At 37.2% G+C, this 27,175-nt stretch overlaps 1 protein-coding gene across 1 annotated transcript in view; it reads right to left on the reverse strand.

Annotated features, from left to right (window-relative positions):
* LOC140152999 (tRNA (32-2'-O)-methyltransferase regulator THADA-like) overlaps positions 1 to 27,175 on the reverse strand; it is an 81,563-nt gene that overhangs the window by 45,754 nt on the left and 8,634 nt on the right. Inside the window, exons 8-25 of the mRNA XM_072175569.1 lie at positions 26,085 to 26,252; positions 24,249 to 24,491; positions 21,562 to 21,717; positions 20,420 to 20,542; positions 19,718 to 19,847; positions 17,909 to 18,060; positions 17,097 to 17,398; positions 16,480 to 16,622; positions 15,600 to 15,853; positions 14,937 to 15,046; positions 14,251 to 14,377; positions 12,766 to 12,885; positions 12,481 to 12,603; positions 11,871 to 11,962; positions 10,923 to 11,012; positions 10,240 to 10,368; positions 6,638 to 6,824; positions 5,906 to 6,024 (exon numbers count right to left, since the gene is read on the reverse strand). Coding sequence (XP_072031670.1) covers positions 5,906 to 6,024; positions 6,638 to 6,824; positions 10,240 to 10,368; positions 10,923 to 11,012; positions 11,871 to 11,962; positions 12,481 to 12,603; positions 12,766 to 12,885; positions 14,251 to 14,377; positions 14,937 to 15,046; positions 15,600 to 15,853; positions 16,480 to 16,622; positions 17,097 to 17,398; positions 17,909 to 18,060; positions 19,718 to 19,847; positions 20,420 to 20,542; positions 21,562 to 21,717; positions 24,249 to 24,491; positions 26,085 to 26,252 — 2,768 coding nt within the window. The remainder of the gene's footprint in view (positions 1 to 5,905; positions 6,025 to 6,637; positions 6,825 to 10,239; positions 10,369 to 10,922; positions 11,013 to 11,870; positions 11,963 to 12,480; positions 12,604 to 12,765; positions 12,886 to 14,250; positions 14,378 to 14,936; positions 15,047 to 15,599; positions 15,854 to 16,479; positions 16,623 to 17,096; positions 17,399 to 17,908; positions 18,061 to 19,717; positions 19,848 to 20,419; positions 20,543 to 21,561; positions 21,718 to 24,248; positions 24,492 to 26,084; positions 26,253 to 27,175) is intronic.

Consider the following 27,175-nt stretch of genomic DNA (forward strand, 5'->3'; position numbering starts at 1 on the left):
GATTGATTGATCGATTGATTGATGAACAATGTGCCCTTAGTCAGAAATGACTGACTGACTGACTGACTGACTGACAGCTACTGACTGACTGTCTGCATGCCTGCTTGCCTGACTGTCTGCCTGACTGACTGACACACTGACCGACAAACTGACTGAGTGACTAATTGATTGAATGATTTTTTGAACAATACAATATGTCCTCAGTTAGAAAATGTTTTTTCAACGGCAGACATTATTATTCATCCATAAACGACAAATAGAATCCTGACCCTGTTTAAGAATGTCAATCAGAATATATTTTGTTTTCAATTTCATGCATGTACTTCAGTCTCAGAAAGTATTACTGAATGTCCTTATTTTTCTAAAGCACCTCTCCATCATTATGCTCATTGGTCTACTTAAAACAATGGTGTCACCTAGGTTGTATCACATGACAGATACAAACAGGTCTATTTAAACAATACCTCTATTCCCCCAGTACAACTACAAACCATTAATGCATACAAGGTGCTTTAAACTACCACAGGACATTCCCACCGGTTTGCAAAAAAGATGAGTTCCAGAACAAGAAGTAGAACAGCGGGTAAATGAACCCATGTTTTGTGACCTACTATAATGTAGTAATAGTGTAAATCCCAGCTGATTTCATTCATGTACCTCATCGTGATAATAGGGTGCAATGCCCGCAGTGATCAGGTCTAAAAATAATTGATGTATTACTATAGGCTCACCAGACTAACAGTACAAAACATTCAAAACTCAAAAAGAGTGATGTGATTTTTAATGTACACATACTAAACTTTGTATCAATTAAAGTATCAAAAACTATAAACAACTTTATTTTTTATTTATAACATTCGGCCGAAGCCAGGCTAAACCCAATAGTGCTCAGGGGCTACTAAATTCAAGGGATGCCATCCGGATATGACGGGACAGGGATATGGAAAGAGGTCCGATTTTAGAGGCAGGAGAAAAACCGGAGCACTCAGAGAAAAACCTGCGAGGATGAGCATGGATCGGCAACCAAACTCACATGTGACACCGCGGGGAATTGAACCCCGGCCACAGTGGTAAGTAGCGAGTGAGAAGACCACTAGACTAACCCACCCTCCCAACTGCCATTTAAACCCCACCTCACACCGAATTCACCGCTGAGATTCAAAGTCTTCATGAAAACAGGTTGGAAAATGGTGTAAATAGCTGAAATGCAATTCTGGACAAAAACACTCTGGTTTTTTGGTCCATGAGACCAGGGAAGTGGTGAGACCATCACAAGAAGTACTTGATAATGTTCCCATTAATCATCTTGACAGTGTGCTGTCAACTTGAGGTTAGTGCCTTTAACACATGTATACATGCACGTACACATACATGGTATTACTATTTGCCACCAAACAAGGACTCTATCCTGGACGCTTAATTTTTTTCTGCAACCAAAAATTGTATAACCCATAGGAACACATAGGAAAGGTTTATGGTTAGGGTTAGGGTTAAGGTAAGTGTTAGGGTTAGGGTAAGTGTTAGGGTTAGGATTTAATAAAATTTTGCATCCCGTTATGGTTGCAGAAAAAAAATACGTGTCCTGGACCGTTGTTCATGGACATGCATTTTTTCTTAAGATTTTGACTGTCTAACTGGACATACATTTTGCAAAAAAAATTTTAACACAATTTTATACCCCCAATCAAATACAAAAACTAAACAAGTATTTATTGACAAAAGTATGTATTTCTCTTGTTTTCTTTGCAAAATGACAAGATTGATATATTGGCTATTCACCCAACTGTTGGAATGCACTTTTCTGGAAAATTTCAAATATAAACATAGCAATCAAACTAAATAGTCAGAAATCAGTAATTGTATTTGTATATTTTGTGATTGTCTGCATTTACCATCTGTGAGTGGAGGGTTCAAAGATGGGTTCAAGAGTTGTTCATGATAACATTTCTTTGCCTTTGGTTGTCTCCCATGATATATATATAAAAAGACATTTTCAAGTGACTACATGGGAAAACAGGAAATGGAGCTAGTGTGTATCAGATCCTTATGTAGTTTCTGATTACCAAGTATGTCATTAAACTCCCATCTAGGCCTAATCTTATAGTGGTTATCACGGCAGCCCCAGGGATCCATTGCTGAGAGACACCAGCAGGTAATGCAAGGTTTTCAAACAATGTTTTTTCCTTATGTCGTGATAATAAATGCTGGCTGACCAATAGGGGGCGCTGTGAATATAATTTTTGATATCAGATTCATTTTGATTTTGGATACATTATACATACATTTTTTGTACATTATCAGTATTCAAGTGGTCTTTTTATGCCTCATATACCCCCTACGGAAAACATGACCTTAATCTTCCACACAGGGAGTGTGAATTTCAAATGGGGTTACCTGAATGGGTGGCTCCAATTGAAATGTACACTCCCTGTGTGGGAGATAAAGGCCATGTCTTCCATAGGGGGTGTATAGGTTTCAATTAGAATGGCCAAATATCTATAAATCATAATCTGCTTATTGAAAAGTGAAATAATACAGGTGGAAGGGGCACACATTTGCATATCCCGTATCTAAAATCCCCCCTTCTGAAATAAAAATTGATATAAAAAACTACATTGCTATTTGCTACCTTACATTAAGCATTGAAAGCATCACACATTAATATAATATGACATGTCATTGGCTCCAATATAAATATTGTCTTGCTTACTACCGCCCCCCCCCCCCTCCCCAACTCCCAATGACACACCCATTCATTGGCTTAGGAAGATTTCAAACATTTGGGGGGGGGGGTGCTGAAACTTAAAAAAGTTCCCCTTGGAGTCAGAAAATTTTGCAAAATATAGGTCACAAACACCCATTTTCCTTCTATTTTATCACATTTTTTTAACTTCACCTAGGATTATTGGGGGGGGGGGGCTGAAAGGTATTCCAGCCCCCCCTCCCAGCCCCTGGTTCCTAAGCCTATGCTATTTATACACTCTCTGTATCCCTAGACAAGGACTGCCACCAGCTGAGTCCTGGAATTGATATCTGGACCATCCAACATTTAGAAATCAAACCCTGCAGTGCTAATCCCAACAGTCACCAAAGCATGGCTCTGACTGAACTTGGCTGGTTATCGCTTGTACACTACGGAGCCTGAATAAAACAAAACACCGAGTATTGCATATTTGGTACATGCATGGGGGCGCCCGGTAGCAAGAATATGTGATGGCGGTGGTTGTGTAGCTTTATTTTTTGCTGGATGTTGAAGATGCTGACAGATACCTAATTTTCTTATCCCTGATCAATGCCTTTCCTAATTCTTATCTTCAGCTACTCTCTGCCCTAACTCTACTCTTATGGTTACCCCAAACCTATCTCTAATATCTTACAGCCTTGGGTAAGGTGGAAACATTAATTTTAAAGCTTTTTTACACCAGTGACATCCTTTTACCCTGTGAAATGTGAAACATACTAGACAATGCAATGCTGATAACAAAAGTACTGCACCTGTACCATATGTATTACATTATGTCTTCCAGACACATGTGTCAGCAATTTCCCAAATTTTATGGTTCTTCAGAACTAAGTAACCTTGGCAGAACTTTTTATCTGAATTTACAGATAGTTATATTCTGGAAATGTCATCACTTAGTCCCTTATGATCACTTCAATCTGCAAAAACAGCCATGATGTGATCAAGCAAAGTACTATTCCATTTGAAATCCATCACCCCCTATGGAAGATATGATCTCAATCTTCCACACAGGGGGTGTGAATGCCAAATGGGGTTACATGAATGGGTGACTCCATTTAAAATCTACACCCCCTGTGTTAGGTAATGTCTTCCATAGGGGGTGTATGGATATCAATTGGAATAGCCCATATATCCACCCATCTGGTATAATAATTGATTGTGAGTTTATTAAAGTGTTCAATTTCTTTGTCATTTATTGTATTCAGCAACAACAGATCTTAGCAAATGCATATTCATTTTGATGGGGTTTTACCAAATTTTTATGTTGTGAAATGGACAATACTTTGAAAAAGTAACATATTGATTACGGCTGACCAGACTCAAGTATGCTTGATCACAGGGCCAAAGTAAGGTTGAAAACATTTGGGTCCAAATAATTTGATATGGGTTAAGATTGATGTTACAAAGAAATACATAAGAAATTGCTCAAAAATTGAGGAGGCTATGGCCGCCACTCTTGTCCCCTCCTGCTACGGCCATGCTTGCTCCCTTCACAAATATTTCTGTTTTGATTTAGATAATGTACAGTTAGTCTACAGGGTGTCCCATAAAAACAGGTTTCAACGAATGTGGTGATATCTGAAAATGTGTCGTCAGCCATCATTCAGTATTTATGTAAAAGACACATAGATAGCTATAATTTCAAGTTGCAGTAAACCAGAACTCATTTTATAAAACTGTTTTGAAGATATGATCTTGGAGGATAAAGTTTGCAATTTTCTGTTGACTTCAAGTCGCACCATATTTGTTGATTGAACACAAGTTTTTTTGAAGTTTTTCAAGACTTATCTTTTTCCGTTTGTGGCACAATTTGTCTAATTTTTCTCAAAATTCAAAGACTTTTTATAAAAAGTGACCCATGTTTCTTTAAGGGATCTAAAATGAGCGTTTATTGCGTTTCGACAGTATTGTTTGTGGGACATGAGAGCACCTCAGACCTATCGAATTGCATTCTGAATCTGAAGCATGTCTTTCTGATATCAAATAATTTTCATTTTTGAAAATCACAATATAATACAAATTTTATGACAAAAAATTATAAAAATGTGATATTTTTCAAATTTTTGATATATAACAGTCCTCGAAGTAAATTATATAAATCTAATGATATATTCTTAAAGTGTATGTAGCAGGAGGAAAAGCCCGACGGTCAATTGAAAATTTTGACCTTTCATATTGAAGATATAGATTTTTTCCCAAAAAGACCTAATTTTTTTGGTGTTTTGGGAAAAAAAATCCATATCTTCAATACGAAAAGGTCAAAATTTTCAATTGATCGTCGCATTTCATCCCACCTACATACGTTAAGTATAAATCATCAGATTTATAAAGTTTACCGAGTACTGTTAAATATCAAAAATATCAATTTTAATGATTTGCCATAAAATGTGTATTACATTGCTGATTTCAAAAATCAAAATTATTTGATATCAGAATGACATTCTTAAATATTCAGAATGCAATCGATATGTCTGATGTGCTCTAATGTCCCAAAATAAATACTGTCCAACGTTCATACCCCAGCCCTTAAGGAAATTTTCTGAGAATGTCAAAAATGACATTGAAAATTTAGTAGGTTTACAATTTCTGAGTTCTAGGTAAAAATGCAAACAAGAGCGAGGTCTCTCTATTTTGGCCAATAACTTATGAACTAACAGATCTATCAAAATTTAAATGTCATTTTTGAAATTTTCAGATGTGCATCTCTTCTGACAAAATGTGACCATCCAGCACAACTGAGCCCTGAAGTCGCCAATCATAATTTTTGAGATATTCAACCAAAATATTCTGCTTGAAATTAGCTTTAAAATGATGTATATCATGTCTATAGTACTTGACATTTAAGTAGTGAAAAATCAATAAAACAGTCAATAAATCCTATGTTTCCTATTGTTTATTGTTAAGTTCAATGGAGCATATCTCAATAGTGGCACTGGCGACATCCGGGCTCAGTTGTGGAGGATGGTCACAAATGTGTTCAGATTTTTGATTAAAAAAATAGAAAATTGATTCATAGATGGACACATGTGTCCTGAGCCCATAGATTCCTATGTTGGTGTATTTTCAGGTTTTTTTTTATCTAGAGTAGCACCAGCACTTGTTAAACAGATTGGGTGGGTTAAACTGTTCTTTTTTGTTGTTTAATTTAAAACTGATAATTACCTTGTTGCCAGCCAAAGACATTTGCCAACTTGAGCCAGAACACTTGATACATTCATCTGCATCTCAGGACTAGAAGATAGATTACCACTCTGTATATGGGCTTCAAGGAGACACTGGATCTGTAATGATATCAAGGTGGCAATAACTTTATGTATAAAATATTTGCTAAACTGTTTCACAAATTGATCCATAAGCATAAAATAGGTTAATATGATCATAATAGTGCAAGCTTTTTTTGATAAAACATTGCATGTTACTCTGTTGGTAAATGTGAATGTTAATGACCAAACTATTCAGCAAATTACTTCAGCGGTGTCCATCTGCTCTCTGATTATCGCGTAAAAAGAACTATGTCACGCGATGCTTCTCAGTTTGACAAGCGAATGAGGTGCCGATGTGATGATGACGTGATTCAATTAACCTATCAGAATCCCACTACCGTATACGCCATAAACTGCGCCAATTTGGCAGACCGCTGAAGTACTGTGCTGAAAATTATAGTAAAGAGTCACCAGCAATGAGCTATTCCAATTGAAATCCACACACCCCCTATAGAACACATGACCTTCATCTCTCACACATGGGGTGTAGATTTCAAATGGAGTCACCTATTCAGGTAACCCAAGTCACAGAAACAAAATACACAAATCAGCATATCTAGTTCCATGATGTCCTGTCTAATTAGTTAGCAGTTACAATAAATATAAATGAACAATTGGTATGTGAATCTACCTGTAAAAGTACTCCATGGATGTAGTTATGACAAATTCTTTCATGTGATGAGCTTATCAATTGAGAATCTTCAGGTAGAGTTTCCAGGAGTTGTTTTATCATGTCAGGGATTTGACCACCAGGAACCACTGCAACTAAAGCCCTTGCTGCAATACATCTGGTCTTGTATACTGCACTCCCTGCACACCTACAAACAAGTAAAAGCAATATTATTATCATTATCATTAAATTGGTTATTGTAATCATCATTATCATTATTATCATCAATTTTGTCACCCTCATTATCATCACTATAAAAACATTCATCATCTTTATCATTTTTGTCATCATCATAATCATCACCATAAAAGCATATTTTAGCTTGTCAATGCCATACAATTTTGTAGTTTTTGCAATGTATACTCCTGGTAAAAAAACACCAGAGTACCTTAGGTTTGCAGCGATGTATTTTTCTACAACTTCAGAGAAAGAGGATATTATTAGCTTTATAAACACCAAATGTCATATGCCACAGTTATCCTTTGTTATAAAACAGAACAACAGGATAATATCAAACCCACTCACACCCCTTTAGTAGTGCATGTAACCAATTAATACATCAATAAGACAAGGGTTGATATGATTATATGCAAACTCTTGTATAATTTCACAAGTCTTTGGTTATCATGAAGCCTCCCTCAAAGAAAGTTATGACTGACTTTTCTTTGTGCCTTTCTTGTCAAGAAGATACAATCAAGCCTTTGGTAGACACTGATTACAAGACCTTCCTATCTTCAACATTTAAAAGATCCTAACTTGCATTAGGATGAAAGCAGAGTGTGGAAACCTGGAGTTCCTAAGCATTGCTGATATGCTGAGTGGTTTGACAGCAGGAAGACCTCATGGAAAGACAGGTATATTGGCACAGAGAATGCTATAGAAGGGCATCTATACATCTACATAGAAATCAAGCAAGTAACCAGAGGGCAGAAGAATTGAATGACCCAAGTATAGTAGTTACACCACAGAAAGGATGGCCATCAAAAAAGGCTACAAAGCATCAAAGTCCATCTCCATTCAAAACAACCAGATCTCACTCAGCACCATCTGAAGCTTCAAAATACCTATTTTGCCAGATAAGTTGCAACAAAAACATGTGTCTTCGAGTATTAACCGGAGAACTCAGGAGTGTTCCCCAAAAATGGTTCAACTGATATGGGCCAACGAATTCACAACACTGTATCAAAAAGTGGAAATCAATTATGGGAAGTAAGACTAGGTAATGTCCTAGAATCAAGAGATTTGTTGTCAAGGTATAATATGTACCATCGCAATAGTTGTAGGAAAAACAAATGGGGATTTGCCATTTGGTCTAATACCATTTGGTCTAATACCATTTCGTCCAATATCCATTTCGTCTACATCCATTTCGTCTAAACCCATTAGGTCTATATCCACTACGTCCAATAATCATTTGGTCCTTTAACCATTTGGTCCGATAACCATTTGGTCCAATAACCATTTAGTCTAATAACCAATAAGTCTAAAACCATTTAGCCTAACAACCATTTAGTCTAATGCTCATTTGGTCTATAACCAATAGGTCTAATAGTCATTTGGTCTAATACCCATTTGGTCTACACACCATTTAGTCTTACAGGCATTTAGTTTATTAATAAATAGACGAAATGGTATTAGACTAACTGGTTATTAGACCATACAAGTATTATACCTAATGGTTATTAGACCAAATAGTTATTAGACCAAATGGTTATTCAAAGAAATATTAGACCAAATGGTTAATAGACTATATGGTTAGTAGACATACCGGTTATTAGACCAAACAATATTAGACTAAATGGACATTAGACTATATGATTATTAGACTAAGTGGCAATTAGCCTTTCTGGTAATAGACCAATTGAATATAGACTAAGCGGGAATTAGACAAAATGGTATTAGACCAAATGGCAATAGACCCAAAAAAACTGGGAAAAGTACATGCAGCGACCAGCACGAAAAAGAGTCACATACAAGAAGAATGTGGCAGATAATGTTGCAGTCATAGCAGCAGAGGTACAATTTTAAAATAGTATGTAACAGAGAATTGATGACGAAATTATAGACATTTGTAGAAAATCTTTATACAAAACATATGATGTTAGTTAAAACTATCACAAAAATTATAAAAAGCATATAAAGTGTGGTCAAATCCAAATTGTATTTGCTAAATGCTACAAAGGCTGCAATTAATGTAATAATAATAATAAAACGGCATTTATCCATGCTTTCTGAATACTCAGAATCCTCAAAGCGGGCCACGGGTCGATATGCTGCCAAGCCCCAAAGGGCAGCGCAAGTTGACCTCAATGCTGAGTGTGACAGACAACAGGCCCGGGCTGATCCCCTGCTCTGTCCAGATATTGCTCTTCTGGTACATGGGACCACCATTTTACGTGACTCTCTGAACCATGGCATGCTATGCACCCACTGAAGTGGTGTCTGCACGTTTAGGGCCACAATGAGAGGGATGTAGCAGTTGACAATGGCAGAACAAATACAACATTGCTTTACGAATCTGCAAAGGAGATCCAGGCCAGACCCTTGGGAATTCAATGGTTCCTTAGGCACTCTATCAAAAGGAGTGATAGATCTTCTTGGAACATTAGTGCAGTGGATAATACAAGGCCCCAGAATTGCAAAATCACAAAGAAATGCTACCTTGTAACAAAAATCTTGCCTCATTTCACAACAAATTATGCAGGGATATGTTCAGATTGTCAAGTGACCTACAATCCTTGCCCATCAACATCCAAGTTGCGTATGAAAGTTTATGAAAGTCCATTAGCAGTTAGAGTAGCGTTGCATGGTCAAAAAAGGCTACAAAGTGAAAACATCAACCAGGATCTTCTTGGAATATTTGTGCAGTGGATAATATAAGGCTCCAGAAATGCAAAAACACAAGAAAGAAATGCTACCTTGAAACAAAATTCTTACCTCATTTCACAACAAATTATGAAGGGATATGTTCAGATTGTCAAGTGACCTACAATCCTTGCCCATCAACATCCAAGTTGCGTAGGAAAGTTTGTGAAAGTCCATTAGCAGTTAGAGTAGCATTGTACAGTCAAAAAAGGCTACAAAGTGAAAACATCAACCTGGATCTTCTTGGAATATTTGTGCAGTGGATAATACAAGGCCACAGAAATGCAAAAACACAAGATAGAAATGCTACCTTGAAACAAAAATCTTGCCTCATTTCACAACAAATCATGCAGGGATGTTTCAGATCACCAAGTGACTTATAATCCTTATTCATCAACATCCAAGTTGCATATGAAAGTTTGTGAAAGTCCATTAGCAGTTAGACAGTTAAAAAAGGATACAAAGCAAAAACATCAAGATCCAATCAAAACAACCAGATCTCAATCAGCACCATCTGAAGCCTCAAAATGCCTATGTTGTCAGAGGTAGTAATAAGTCGTGGTCCTAATGAGTCTTACTTTCAGATATGTTGTACAAATACAGCCATGCTAAGACTGCTGTCACTGCCATCCATAGCAGATGGGCATAGTCTAGGAGTAACATTACTAGTAACAAGTCTAGGTCCTAGTGAGTCTTACCTTAGGATATGTGGTACAAATACAGCCATGCTAAGACTGCTATCACTACCATCCATAGCAGATGGGTATAGTCTTGATAGAAGCAACAGTACTGGGAACAAAGCTGGGTGGAGATGAGCTTTAGCAGAGCTGCAAAGAATAATGATATTGGAAACATGTTCACAAATTTCATAAAACAAAAACATACTTATCAGAAAATAATGAACAGAGTACTGCTCATCTCTTTAGCCTATAGTTCCTCTCACACTGAGATTGGTAGTGAAATAGGGCAACTATTTTTCTCTCGGTACTGTCTACGAGCCCATAGCCAGTACCTCAGGGAAAAAAGTATGCCCTATTTTCCCTTGAATCATGTAGTATTTGTATTGTATAATACAATCAGTCATGGCATTCCTCAAACAAGCAAAAACAACAGAACCAGCATGCTAATTCTGTCTTGATCATCATATAGTATTCCACAATATATGACTCATTTGGATCGCTTGCATCCAAAGGTGGCAAATTTGAAATTGAGATCAAGGCAAAAATATGAAGTAAAAAAATCCAATAAAATATACATCACAAAGCTTCGAAACTTTTAGTATAATAATTATGATAGCCTATGGTAATAATTACAGTGGCTCAATTTTCAAAAATGCCCCCATAGAGAAGATCATGTCAAAATTACTGTTAATCCAATTTACCTGTCTATCTTCTGAGCAGCTTCCTTCAGTTGTGTCAGTAGGAATCCATGCAAAGCAGGAAACCTGGAGAAGAACTCTCTCCCCGTCATACTACAATAAACAAATACAAATATACAAAGGAAATTAAGTGAGTTCCGAACTAGTATGGTTCTGGGAAACGGACAGCAGTCTTTGATGGACTAGATGATGTTGTAGTTCATGGTCTGGTTTTGTTCAGTTACTGGTCTTTTGTCTTGGTTCCACAAAAGGCGACTAATATTGGATGGAGTTATGGAATGAGTTTCCTTGTAAACTAAAGTGAGTCTGGCTATTAGAGCAAGTAGATAAGGCGATATCAGGCTAATATCTATTTTAGATATGAGGGGTTAGACACAACCTGTAAGTTCAAACTTTTGAGTTTCCTCCAAATGTCAGCCTGCCCTTGGATAATTTGTTCAATTTCTTCACATATCAAGAGTAGTCAAAACTTATGTTTCTAGATGTTTCATCAACCATCAGTTGATATCATCAGCAGTGTTGATGTTTTTAAGTGCTGTCACAGTGTGATCTTGATCTGGCAACACCCATGAGTTTGAGCAGCATCATGCCCTGTGTCAAAGTTCTTGTGCAACACAGGACCGCATAGGTGTGAAAGTTGGTAAGCCCCTCATTTCTGTTTAGGAGTTTGCAGCTGTTCCTTTGGATCCATATTGCTTCTTTGATCCATCCTGTGTTGCACAATAACTTTGACACATGGAACGATGCTTCTCAAACTCTGAGTGTTGCTGGATCAAGATCACACAGCACTTCAAAACAGCAACACTGCTGATGAAATCTACTGATGGTTGATGAAACATCCAGAATGTAAGTTTTGACTGGTCTTGATATGATCAACTTTCTTGATATCAGCATGCCTGTTAGTGGATATTGCTCAGCATTACAAATTTACAAGAGTTCCATTTCTCTTACCAGTTTTTCCTTGCCTGTTCTTCTTTGCCTTTCTTGACTCCAAATATTCTTGTAATTAAGGCACTAAAAAGCATAGTTGCTGAATTACGAACCTGTCAGAAAATATGAATATGATATACAGTATTCAATTAAAAGCATTAAATAATAAGACTAGTGTTTATAAGTCATATGAGCCATAAGCCATTACCTAACCACTGTTTAGTAGGCCTCTTTTCACGCTCTTGCAACTTTCAAATAACAACGATTCAAAATAACAACTAGAATTAGCTGGTTCGTAATTAAGGTGGTCCCACAACAAAGGGGTGTCGATAACAAATGGTAAAATACAAATGAAAAAAGTTGATCAGTTACTGCGTTGGAGGTTCATAATGGATTAATAATTTTGCTTTTGCCCAGCTAATGAATGAATGAGTGATTGAACCAGACAAACAGCCAACCATCTGCACCATAACAAAAGCCTGCACCGCTGTGGGGGCCAAAATTGATGGTGGTTTTCTTTACCTATCCAGCACATAATACATACTACTGCAGGTTCAATTCCCATGGCTGTCCATGTTATCACAGAAAATAGTGAAACAAGGATGACCTGACAATGAGTGAGATGACTTACCGCCCACAGTTTTGCCTGAAATCCTACGATGGCTGCTCTAACTCCATCAGAAACATAAGGAAAGACGTCCTCACCATGATGCGTGTCTCTGTATAGCGCCCTCAAGATGTTTAAAGCATGAACCTGTATGTTAAGCCAAAACATATTTAATTTCATGACACAATCATAATGTTACTCAATTTTGAACTAAAGACAATTGTTTATTGCAACATCCACTAGCTTATTTAGTTAGATTCATCCAATACGATTACAGCTACTATATTTAAAACAATCATCCATACATACCTGGGATGTAGAAGATACCTGGCTACTATCAGCATCCGGAAGAGCCAAATTCAGCAGCCTTGACATAACTGACTTGAAATGTTGTTTACTGAAGTTCACTGGTTCAGAATTCAATAGAGCCTGCATGATCAGAATATAGAGACAATTATGATCAAAGACAAGTGATTACATCATCTGCAGTGAAGCTCATGTGGTCCTTATTTGAAGCTCTTGGTTGCAAAACCTCTGTCACTGGATAAAAAGCAAACATTTACTCAGAGGAGATTGCTATACTCAAATACAAATGTCAAGCAACAAATAATCTGCCCTCGATGAACACACTCATCCCATGCCCCGTCTCATGGGCCATCCATCACCTTTGAAACCCTCCAAAGATTACTCAAACTCACATAAGAATATCATTATACTCACACAAGACAAGACCCACACACCATTACCTTTCCTCACACATGCTTCACCCTCCAGCCCTACTTTCTCACATTCATAACCAAATATATGCAGCAAGTGTAATAGAATCAAAAGAGATTGATTGCCTGACCATGCACTTATTGCGTGGTCATTAATAAGTCACAATGACTCCTGGAACACGTTGTTAGTCAGATACGTGCAACAATGACTTCTGCATGTGTGTTCATGTACACCCGATGCTGTTGGGCTTCTGTAATTGGTAGCTCTTGTTGTCGGCGCTAGTGTCAAGTTCGCCTGGTTGATTTTTTTTGTAGGGTAGGTTATAATAATAATTACAACTGTTTATATTTAACAGCATTTTTATGGTATAAAATAACATAAAATGCCATTTTCATTTGTTCAAAATATCAGATATGACGGTAATGAATGACAATAATAACTTTGCACCATCTATTTTGAATTCATTGTGTGAAATTGTCGGGGGTTTTTCGGGCCTCGGTACCAAACCTGATCGGAAAAATACCTTGGACCAAAACAAAACCCTCCAATTTCCCACAAAGACCTCAAAATAGATGGTGCACAGTTATTATTGTCCAATTTACATAAACTCCTCAAACCATTACACAGATTTTCATGTGAATAACCCCCAAACCATATAAACTCACATTTTCATTTCTTACTCAATCGCAAGATAGCAAAATTATCAGGAGGTACACCATTTGCTATCCATGAGCAACACAAAAACATGGCTGAATCAGTACTCTTTGGCAGTGTTTACTCAGAGGCCGTATGTCTCATTTTTGGCCCAGTGAAAATTATTTTTGGCGCACACAAATTTGTAATGCTGTATTACAATTAGTCAATTTGGGGAATCACTGAGCCAAAATTGGGCCAATTTGGGAAGAAAATGTTTCATTTGGCGCACCTAATTTCCAGAGAGAGTAAACACTGCTCTTTGGTACTACCTCATAGGCAGGCCCCTAGTCCCACAAGGCATCAACCATTTATTTACACCGGACTCCCAATCTATTATTCATAACTACAACACATTCTCTTATCATCTGCATTCCTTCTTACTTGTATAGCAAATGGGATGCCAGCACTCCTCCGAGTAGCACATAGCATAGGCTGGTCTGATGTCACATCATTCATAAGACCTTCCAACCACTGCTCAGGAAGTTGACAGAGGGATTGTATGTTGCTCCTAAAAATAATTAAACAAAAGCATATTTTGGCAAGTTCAAAACCATTATATTGCGGGAAAGGACAGGCCAACGGTTTTGTGTATTTTAATACACAAAACCGTTGGCCTGTCCTTTAAAATACTTAAAAATATTTAAAAATACCTTCATTTGGAGTCATAATAGCCCTCATGTTAGGTTTATGATACCAAATTCCCCAGTCAGGTCTATGTACATGATGAATAGTGAACCGTGATTAATTAGCAGTAGCACAGGTATTGTGATAACCGCCAGCATACTCATAGAAATACTACAACGTATAATGAATTCCTGTTGAGTAAGCCTAACTACTGAATTGTCTGAACACGATAATTATATGAAATTAGTGTTGCCCAAATTTCAATATATGCGTGTGTACACTATATATCATCTTGGTGGGTCAGTGGCTTCACCACGCCTTTAAATGCATGAATGTGTATGTCAGCGCAAGTGAAAGCTCCTGATTTGAAGCTGTGCTCCATGAAATGCACACTCATATCACTGACCTGCCAAGATGAAAATTACTAAGCAGACAATGCTTACCTCCACAAGTTTGTACATAGTTTGACAAAGCCCACGTAAGCTAACTCAAAAGCTCCTCTATGTTTAGATTCCTTGAGAAGCTGTAAGAATAACTCTCCTATGTCAAGAATCTGAAAAGCAACCAAATAAGATTCACCTTTGATCAAACATTTTCTAGACCACCAAGCGTTAGAAAATAGAAACATGTATCACAGATTACCGACTTATTTATTGAGCTCAATATTGAGCATTTTTAAAACACTTTTCTCCTCCCTCCAAAGTTAGGTTGCTAAACACAAAATTTGCTCTGTGAGTACACATAATTACTGCAATGCCTGACATATAACAGATGCGAAATTATCAACCTACAGTCTGTCCACATAGAAGTACAAAGTAAATAGACCTCGGAAACTGGAGGTATGAGAATAAACATTTCAGTGCAATGCATGTGTAAATGCTTCTTTGGCGCGCCAACTGCTGCGCGATTTGTACTTGTTGAGCGCACCACGCTCTGTCAGGTTTTTTTAACACGCAGTTTGTGTGACGCAAAGCATCGACCCCCGATGCCACAGATTTGGTTTGTACTTCTATGTGGACAGACTGTATGATGATAATTTTCTATCTAATTTAACAAAAAGTCTATTACAATTACAGCACACTTTCATATCATTTCCTTTCTTATACCTGTTTTTCTGTGATCAGTCCTTTTGTTAACCCATCAGTGCCACCATCCTCTGCTAGACATACAGGAACATCAAGAGCCAACTGACCCAACAACAATGACACTTCCTTCATACTTCTCCAGCAACACACAAGAACCATCTGAGGGGTCACTTGGAAGGTTGTGACCTCATCTGACTTTTCTACTTCTGATGAGGTATCCTCATCCTTGTCCTGGCTTAATTGGTCTGATGACTGTTCTGTTTTAACATCAGATGCTAGTGAAAACAAAATTAAAACACTACAGAAATAAATAGCTATCTGATAAAAATCTATGCACAAATGTTGTCAAGAGGAGTATCCGAACATTGCTGAGAGCTCTTCCCTGTAACAGAGCATGCCAGAACCAGTGGTCTACACTATGCCAATTGGCAAAAAACAAATGATAGACTCTGATCCATCACGATTTGGTAGAGGTAATTTGGGATGCAGAATATATCAGGATGCAGGGAGCAGCCTCACCAGGGATGGTGTCAGGTACTACTACCTACCAGCAGCCTACAACTCAGCTTTGAGACGTCAAGCACTGCCTGACAGTGCTCACTCTTAAAAGTGTGTTCCCCTCCAAGAGTGCACCCCCTGTTTATTGCGGCTATAGAAAGTCAAGTGAGTTGTTCACAGAGAACTAAACCCTAGGTGAGCTATTTTGAGAACAAATAAACATTCAATATAAATGTTGTTAGGTTTTAGAATAAGTATTGCTGTCATGCCAAGATATTAGGATTAGGTTTTCAGATTAGGATATGGGGGTTAAAATTATTATAAAGAGCTTAGGGTTAGAATTATGATTGGAATGGCAACCATTCATCTAAAGTTGTTCACAGATGTTAAACCTAAAACTTACCAGTTTCACTATTGCTTTCACTTGGAAGATAGCCCTCTGGTGATGAGTTACATACAACAGTAGAAGAAATTTGTGCTACATCAAAACATAATCTGATGATAGATAGCAACATAGCTCTCCATTTGCTACATGCTGCTACAGAACTGCAAAAGAATTATACATTGGTAAGAGATATCTAATCATTGCTACATACCTACTGTGTAGTTGTGACAAAAAATGAATTTACAATTAACACTGTCCAGTTTGTACCAGGTAGGAATAGTTTTGTAGATTTAAAAAGACTGGTGTTTGAATCAACCTCATAAGTCTCATGGATTCCGCATTGGGGTGCTTCCATAAACACTTCTACAGAACACAGCCAATTGAGGACTTACTTTGACAATTTCTCATTATTCAAGTTCTTGATAAGAAATTAACTATATTCATGGAGGGGTCTTCCTTACTGCACTGAGCTCAGAACTTCACCTAAATTACTTGTAGACATTCTTACATATAAAAACATATATGTCCAAGTTATCTTTCATACCATACTCTTTCTGCAAAACAAAAATGAAAGAATGCCAAACTCTACTTTTATTTATCATAGAAACATTTCTCTGCCTGCTTTATATACATACCCAAATTTAACATCACACAAAATCTGCCTGATACAATGCATAATGCCATACATAGGTCCCTGCACTGATGCCTCTAATAAACTCTCCTTAGCAACATTGATTTGATTATTTAACAACTTGCACAGATCTTCTAAGAATCCCATGATGCATTGCTCTTGGCTAGTGGCGGCCATTTTTAATGGTTGTTTGAGTTGACGAGCTAGAACTCGTAGGAAGTAGGAAGCAGATTCACAGTAGTGAGGCTTATTACTGCTGGCCAACTCCAGACTACAGTCATATAGGGAATCAAGATGGCTTTTATTCTGAAATTTAAACAAGAAAATATAAGTGATAAACAAACATGGTGGAGTCCACACTAATCTATTTGGTACTTCGACAAAGCTAAGCCTAACAATTAGAGCATTTGGCTCACAAGTGTAAGGTTATTGGTTTCAAACTCTATCAGGAGCCAATGTTGTGTCCTTGGGCAAGATAGTTTATTCTGCTTGTCTCACTCCATCCTGGGACTCCACCCAGGTATAAATGGGGAGCTGTTAAGGGGGTAGTCATACTGGCAATGTTATCGTTAGCAGCCAAATGTTGTGATATATGAAGCAGGCAGCGTAATAAATTTTAAGTGCAATGATATTCCTTTATTACAGATCTCATGCGCTACGGTATATTTAGGCCTCAATACTCATCCTGACATGACATATTGTGCTGATCAGAATTGGAATGTTGTTTAATATCTAATCTCCTAATCAGCTTCTCCAAATCTGATATGCCATTACATCACTCATAATGGTATCTCTTTACGGAACTTTTGAACTTACAAGCAATCCCAAGGTCTCCTGTGACAAATCCTTTAGAAGGTCAAAGGCCATGACCTTATTGGTTTCATAATTATCTGTTAATCTCATCATCATGAGTTGCACATGACTGGGTGTCCACATATCTTGTGTGATGAATAAGGTCTGCTGTTTTCCTGAAATACAATCAATTCAATTGCAATAAATTACAAGATTTATCAAAGTTCACAATCCTAACTTAAAAAACACATGCGGAAGTTCCAACAAAAAGTTAAACAGGCCACAGGTTTTAAAGTTAATGTCAGGGCCGTGACACTCATATTCAATCCCTGTATAAAAATTGAAGTCACTTCACGGCAGTTTGACTGACACATCGGCAGTTTGAGTGACGGTTGCTAGGGAGTTTGGTACCGGTTGCTAGGGAGTTTGGTACCGTACTAGTCGCTTAGCCTAAAATTTACGTGTACATGTGCATGACAACGTTGTGTGTACTACTTCAATAGTGAAACGGACTTATCCCGTAGTTTACGGTAGTTTGATTGACAGTTGCTGGGGAGTTTGGTACCCTAAACATTTTCCAAGATGGCGCACATCAACTGCCAATTATTTGGACCCTTTCCAGCAAAATACAGCTTAGTTAGCCAGTCTCGTCATGGGGTCATCGGTTATAATATTTTCCTAGCATATTGAGGTAACTCCTCAGCTACTTGGTTTTTCACAATATGATAGTAATGGAAAGATTCGACCAAATGTTCGCCGTTTACGCCATTTAATTTTTTTTGGAAACAATGACGTAAACATGCATCATCTCTTCCACAGGTGATACACTCCTACACGTACAGCTATGCCATCACATGCATCGCGCATTGGCTGTGTGACTGACTTCATTTGCGCAAACGAGTGGCTTATCCTATAGTATATCAATACTCGAGAATCCTTGTTAATGTTTGTAAAGCTTTAGATTGTTGGTAGCTCACTTGTTGTTTTCCTTAAAACGAATGGGCTTATTTTATTTTTAATGGTTTATGGTGGTCCAAGACATGGGATTAAACCACTTTGTACCATTTCAGGATAAAACTTCATTGAGGTGCAGCAGTTGGATCACTTTGAAACTACAAACTACAGTCAGAGTCACACAGGTTTTGTGACTGCTATAGAGCTAGAGAATTTGTGAAATACTGTGCAGCTAGAGAGTCAAGATGCTGTTTGTGTAGTGACCAATTCAATGTTTTTGTTGAAGTACATCAAGTAGAAAAGAGCCAGAAAACCTTCTGTTCTATCAATAATTACATCTTGCACTTTGCCTTGTACAAACTTTTTTGGCAAATTCATGGTTATGATTTTATTGTTTTTTTTCAAAATCTGCATTGAAATGCCATATAGACACAACTTGTTTCAACCTTTTTCACTTCAACAAACAAAAAACATGTTTGAAGCCTACAAAAAGCAGTTGCATCCCTTTAGATAGCATAATGCTGGTTATCGGAAACACCTACTCATGGTTCCTGCACTTTTCCATAACTTTTCCAAGACTTTTCTATTATTTCAATGACTGGGGGAACACTGTACCATATTTGGCTTGTATACTCATATTTGTTTATATGGGCAATTCCAAGCACATCATTCCACAAGTTTGCACATGCAAATAAGGGAATTAGGGTGGTTTGGAAAAAGTTTCTCCTACCTTAATCATTCACTTGTAACCAAAAATAGTTTCCATTATGCTATTCACCTACATGTTTGGCGCCTGCATTAAAAAGAAATTCATATGCAAATTTGCGGAATGATGTGCTTGGGATTGCCCATATCATAAATGTTAATCACTGAACCCACCTTGTTTATTTGGGCTGTTGAATATCTGCACAACCATAGTGAGAATGTATAAAGCTGTAGCTCTCCTTGGATAGCTAGACCCTGGTTCAAGGTTTGTAAACTGAAACTCACTGAACCAATGCACAAAATTCTGCAGAGGAAAGAAGAAAACAACATATATTTAAATTATTGTAAATGAATATAATGACCACAGCCTTACCACTGCCCAAAATACCAATGTTGACACCCTATATACATTTTTTGACACATATCACAAGCAACATAAGACCCATTGAACTGGAGTACAATATTTGAATTTGACAGATATATACAGCAAAGATACACAGATCAATTTATACACTAGTAATGTGAGTTTTTGAGAGAAAATCCTATTAAACTATTATTTATTCATTCAAGTTGCCACTAGTTCCACTCGAGTTCAGGTCTCATCCCATGTGATGTCTATGAGGTGAAACCCAGCATCCCCATCAATTAAGTGGAAGTAGTGCATAACATGGCACAAACTTTACAACACATACTCTATCACCTTACCAAATTAGAAATGAATTGGTTCTTGCATATAAGTTGCAGAGTAGATTAATGGAATTTCAGACAAACTATGCAAATAAGCTCATAAATATTCATAAATATGCTAATAACTTGACACAAAACTATACAGCACAACACACTGTTGTAGGAATCAAAATTAAGTACTCAATTTACCTTGTACAATGTTATTTGTGATGTGACTTTATTTGTATCATCACTGTCTCCAGATGAAGACCTTTTGGACGAAGAGGTCTGTTTGCTTAGAAGTCTTCCACTTTCCCTTAATCGAATCAACATCTGATGAGAATTAAAAACAAATTGGCAATTTGGTTATATATAAAAATTGTATTACTGTAAGGTTGAGAGACCAGTGATGTTGTTGAATAATCTGCTCCTATAGTCGCCACATCATCATATTTGTTCATGGGAATGGCTGGATTGGTTTTACAAATATTGTGTTTCTAATTTTTGTAATATACTGGCTAAAATATTAATTTTGATCAACAGAAACAGATATTCTCTGCCATTAGCCAGATAATAGCTTTTTCTTTTTGCTGGAATTTATCCTTCTACAGGAAGAATAATGTCCAAGAAATTTTCTGGTTGGCCACCATGAACCAGGTGTAAAGTTGCCAGGAACAATTCAAAAATATGGTTCAATAAACCCAACAAATCAAAACGAATTGCAAAAAGATTCACAATTTTACAGTCACACTGCATATCAACAAAATGAAGCCAGCATAAAGAGTCTGTCAAACTATTCATCTTGGACACATAACACAAGACAAATATATACCAAAATGTACTCAAATTCCCGATCTGATTTGGGCCGTTTTTCTCAAATTCCTTGAGTTATCCCTGTCTGGAAAAAATGGATTTTCATTTTTTCCTGAGTGGCCAGGAACCTTGTGCATATAAATTCTTTAGTGTAACAGTAGCTGGCTAGCATGCATTTCTGAAAGTCTGCCTCCGGGCCGCTGTGGGCTTACTTAACACAAACCCCACAAGGGTGGTTTGGACAGGGGTGCAATTTTGTGAAATTGGGTTGGGTTAGCTATAGGCATTGTAGGTTTAAGAAAGGTTCTACATTTAATTCATTGCTATACCATTTTAACCCTGATGTGGCAGTGACGTCAGTGCTCATTTCATTGGGTGAAGGTGTTAATCGCTAGAGTTCACTCAAAGCGTTGGCATCCATACACACACAAAAAAGATGTCAACGCGTTGATGTCACTGCCATATCAGAGTAAAAAATGGTACAGACCATGAACAAATGTCCATGATTCATGTCATATTAAATGCGTATTGAATGTTACCTTTTTGAGATGGGAGGACATCTGCTGCCTGAATGATGGTGATGAATTGTTCATATTCAAGGATAGAAATGATGACAGTAGTCTCAGCTCATCCGCTGAAAATTGTTCTGTAGTTTTGTTTGAATCACACAGCAGTCCCAGTGCATTGAGTTGAACCTATTTATGAGAATAAAAACATATTTTGTAATTCTTCAAATAATGTTGTAAAGTTTTGTATACTATCTTCAGTAGCTTTCAGTAGACAGCATATAATTGCGATTGAGAAGTCTTTTTGCATATTTTGCATTATTTTGGCATTTCAATGATTGACAGTACACATAGACCGATCCGTGTGAAAATGATATGGAAAAAGATATATTCAGTATAGAGTACCGTCAACAGGGGTGAAATTGATCAAATTGGGCCTTTTTATGTTTGTAACTCTACACATATAATTTTTTGGTGGATTATATTAATTGTTTATAACAAATAGGGTCCCCACTTTATATCAATATATAATGTATGATGGTAGGAATTGCGTTTGTATAATTTTTTTAATCAAAAGAGTGATCAATCTCACCCCAATATATGGGGTGAGATTGATCACTCATTGTTGACTGTATAAAGTATGTAGGGGGGGGGGGCCTATATGATCAATGTCACTACTGCTATGGGGTTAGATTGATCAAAATTTGGCGTTTAAAAAAATTCTGAAACATTTTCAAATCAAAATGTTTTATGTTGATATACCAAATCTGGTACGAAAGTGTTCTAGGTAAAATCTGATCAATCTCACCCCAATTTCAATGAAAATACATGGTAAATCGGAAATGAAGCTAAGTAAACTGTCTCTGAGTTCTTCATAACTGTTCAACTTATCTTGATAAGCAGACTGGATGACATACTGTTATATGTATTGATTTTTGTTTTTGTTTTCGTATTGCGTAACAGTTTTTGTTCTGGCTGTACTCTTGTACAAAACGCAACTTATGAAACTTACGAAAACCCAAACAAAAATCAATACCAAAACATATAACTTGAAACGACCATTGTCTCTGACCTCTTCAGAATTGTTAAAATTATCTCATTACATTGCTCTTCAAATTTGTGAAAGATAACTGATTTCTGTTATTCATTTACGCTTGTAATTCCGCATGGTTGGGTTGGGTTGGGTTGGGTTGGGTTGGGTTACTTCATGCAGTTCATGCAGTTAACCTTCATAAAAGAATAATATAATATATTAGCAATTGTTTACAGTGTCAATGATTGGTTGTTAATATTACCGGTGCACATGATCAATCTCACCCAGGTGATTAATCCTCATGATCAATCTCACCCAGGTGATCAATCTCACCCCTGTTTACGGTACATAAACAGAATAGAATAACACTATGTGACATGATCAAGGGGAATGAGTCACATGTCGACCCTGGTCAAAAATGAGTTTTACATATTTTTCTATCGAGGACATTTAGAGCTTCCAGAAACTGAAAACTCTATGTTGATACGACATTTCTTTACAAAGTTATGTCCATTTATCAACCATTGAAAACAATATAAAACAAAAGAATTTTTGTGTTTTCTTTGCCAATATCTCACAATCAATATTAGGGACATCCAACTCATTTCCCTTGATCGTGTCACATATGTGACCATCCACCACAAAGTGGTAGTAAAGTCGGCTCTAGATCATTTTCTGTTTATTGCAGATTTTGAAAGAATTCACTTTCAGCTTCAAATGACACCTCAACCAGCTTCATCGGACATCTGGAAGTGAAGTTATAGTTCATCAAAGGTCAAATTCCTAGTATATTCAACATAGAAATCCAATTACTGTTTTTGATTGTATCTCAAAATGGAAAATGCTGACTTTACGACCAGTTTGTGGTGGATGGGCACATATGTGAAAATTTCAGGTGAATACAACATTACATTCTAAAGATATTGATGAAAATGTAATTTCAGATGGATTTTGTTACATCTCTTTCAGACAATCCTGGTGGAAATGTGCTGCCACACCAGTATTGTTGTTAAAAGCATACACTCGCCTGAGTTCAGTATGTGATATGTAACATATGTTACACATTTCTGTATAACATTTGTACAATAGCTGAAAATGTACAGTCAGCTTACAGTCTCCCCTTCCCCACCCTACCCTTTTTCAATGTTGGGAGACTGTAATGTAGAAATGATGACCATGTTGTCCAAATCAACATTGTAATAGGGGAGCAGGGAAGGATGTTGGCCAATTAATGCTTTGGTGTGGCAACCTTTTTCACCAGGCTTGTGGTTATGCCAAGTAAAAAAAAGAATGTGTTTATCATCCCCGCGCCCTCACCGATTTTTGGAGGTTTTCAAATATTTTTGTTATTTTTCCTATTTCCTTCCTTACTTTGTTTCTAAAATTGTTGTGATAAAATGACATGTTTAGAAGTTCTTGGTTATCATTTATAAACACATTGCAAACACTTTCTTTAAGCTAGGGGTAGGGCTTTGGGGTAATAACAAAAATATTAGGGGGCCTCCCCGATTTTATGATGCGTTGACAAACACTTTGCATTTGCAATTTTACACAGAAATGAATTTTAATAAGGACCTCCCTCACCGATTTTTGAAAAAGTCCGGACGATATACATGTTATTTTTTTTACTTGACCTTATATTACTGTACAGTCATTAAAATAAAATTCAAAGTATCCATACAATCACCTGTGAGTTGCTGTGAGATAATGCCTGTTCCAAGACATCAAATGACACCAATCCTTTCCACATACCATCCTTGATATCTCCAGCCCTGCTAGTCTCTATCAATCCCAATGTCCTGGCTGTCTTAAGACAAATCAATAAGGCACCTAGCTGGTCTGAGGTCACCAAGTCATTGTTATTCTGCAGATGTTCTACAATATAAGTCAGGCTCTCTGGACTGAATTTCAACAGCTTTGGCACATGGTACTAAAAATGTAAAAGAAGTTGTGCAATTATCAAACTAAAGTTAAATTTTTTTTTTTTTTTATCATTTTTTAAATTTTTATTTCAGACATATTTTATAGGGTAGCTTAGTGAACAGGGCTAAGAGCCCTCTGACAGCGATATATAGGTTTACGAAACTGTAGAGGGCGATATGTTACATTCATAGGCATAGTTTCACAAGAGCCCTCTGTATGTATGTTTATGAAGTCCTAGAGATGTAGGTTTATGAAGTCACTAGAGGGCGCTACGTGTAATGGATATTAACATCAGGGAGTGTTTCATGTGATTGTGTCTTAACTTAGCAATATTCATTTTGACATGCTTCAGTAACTGACCACTTTAGGGGTGGTGCAATAATTATGTGCACCCGGGGTGAATTCTCAAAATGGTATGCCAAAAATCGCCCCCCCTTTGGCCGTGCCAAAAACCTTTGCCCCCCTTTCGACGTGCCAAAAACCTTTGCCCCCCTTTTTACGTGCCAAAAAATCTTTGCCCCCCCTTACACATGCAAGATTTTGGGAACCCAATTTAAAACCTTAAATTGTCTTAACATATAATGCGAAAGCGCAGAAGCAGGAAATTTTGCATATTTGAACGTGTTAAAGTAACGTTTTCCACGCCTTTTAGGGCGTAATATAGAAACGGTGCCCAAAATATCTGTGCCAAAAATTGCTTGCCCCCCCTTCGACCTGCCAAAAATCGCTTGACCCCCTTTCGACCTGCCAAAAATGCTTGCCCCCCTTTTGGCCTGCCAAAAATCTTTGCCCCCCTATAATTCACCCCGGGGTACACATAATTATTGCACCACCCCTTATTAATATATCTAGTCACATGAAGCATGATAACATTTTCAGAGTAACTTTGGCTATTCCAGCTGAAATCCATACACCCTCTAGGAAAGACATGACATTAATCTTCCATAGAGGGAGTGTGAATTTCAAATGGGGTTACCTGAATGAGCGACTCCATTTTAAATTCACATCCCTTGTGTTGGATACTAAGGTTATGTCTTCCATAGGGGTGTATGGGTTTCAACTGGAATAGCCCCTTTCCTTTTAAATGGAAATGAATATCAACTCATATTGTTTGACACAAGGAAGAAAACACTCTAAAAATTATAATCATAAATATTACAAATTTGAAAGACACAATAACACAGAACACTCCCTGATGTTGATATCCTTTCCATATAGCACCCTCTACAGTTTTATATAACTTATACCTCACTGGATTATTTGGTATCAAATTAAATACTTGTGCTGACTTTATTGACTTTAATAAGTGTTGTGACCAGACTAACTCATGGGATGTGTTTGACAAGGGATTCAAAGGGATATTCCCCATTTTTTCTTTCAATTGTTTCATCTCGTCTTCCTCAATCCCACAGGAAAAACAAACCAAATGCTTCCCACAATCAGATTTATTGCCATCAATGCTTACTTGTAATGACATTAATCATTGACTTGAAAGTGGCATTGAGCAGAGCAACAATTCTCAGAAGGTATTCCCTGTTTTTGTCTGAACCAAAGAAAATTCTAGAACTCTTTGCTATAATTATAAAACTGAAATACACACCTCCACCAGGAATCCTTTATGTTGTTTAGGTTTGCTTGGGTCACACAGCAGTGTCAGTGCAGGTAAGATCCATGTCCCTTGCCATTTACTCAGTCCATCACCTTGACCTTGAATCGATGTCAATGCCTTCAGATGACAGGTAAACAACTTAGCTAAAAGGTCGCATGCCTGCAAAGACAAGGGCAAGGCTGAATCAAAATCTTTACTATTTCAAGCCATCCATCCATCCATCAAACCCTATAATCACTAGGACCACAATGGCCTCATCCCAATGGCATAGTTCAATAACCTCAATTAAACACTCATAGTGGTGCAAAATTTGACCTCAAATTGCAGAGTATGAGTTTTTGTACCCAAATTTTCAACGGTCATTCAATAAATGTACACATGAATTAGGGTTAAAGAACTGTGCCAAGGTAGATGAGCATGATGTGGATCCTAGTGACTATAGCCACATTCAATTACCAACAGGTTGTTGTGAGACTCTGGACATCAGATGATAAATTGGTCTATTCCAGTTGAAATCCACACACCCTCTAGGGAAGACATGACCTTTATCTTCCACACAGGGAGTGTGAATTTCAAATGGGGTTACCTGAATCTACACCCCCTGTGTGGGAGATTAAGGGCATATCTTCCATAGGGGTGTATGGAATTCAACTGGAATAGCCCATATCCCTCATCCCTAAAGAGGTGAGACTGGGAGAGTCCGGAAATGGGTGCAATTTGAGGGGAGGTATTGCTTTTTGTCCCAATGTGGTTTTTTTTGGGGGGTGGCAAAGAAGCTGCTATTGATCTACAATAGTGTTTCTAATTTAGTAGAATGTTAGGTGTAAAATCTCACAGCATTATGGGGATGACAACTGGATGAATTTTCAAATTGATAAACATATTACAATGACAAATTCAAATTCCTGTCCAGTCTCTTCTAATGACTTGAGAACATAAATGAATCAAATTCAAACAGTCATCAATGGGAAATAGTTTAAAAAAAATACTTTGTAGCACCTTTCACCAAGATATGAACAGAATTTCTCAAAATGATCTTAAATTCATTTCTGACTTTTCTTGTAAAAATAAAGCCCTGGTAT

This window comes from Amphiura filiformis, chromosome 5, assembly GCF_039555335.1.
Source record: "Amphiura filiformis chromosome 5, Afil_fr2py, whole genome shotgun sequence".
NCBI lineage: Eukaryota > Metazoa > Echinodermata > Ophiuroidea > Amphilepidida > Amphiuridae > Amphiura > Amphiura filiformis.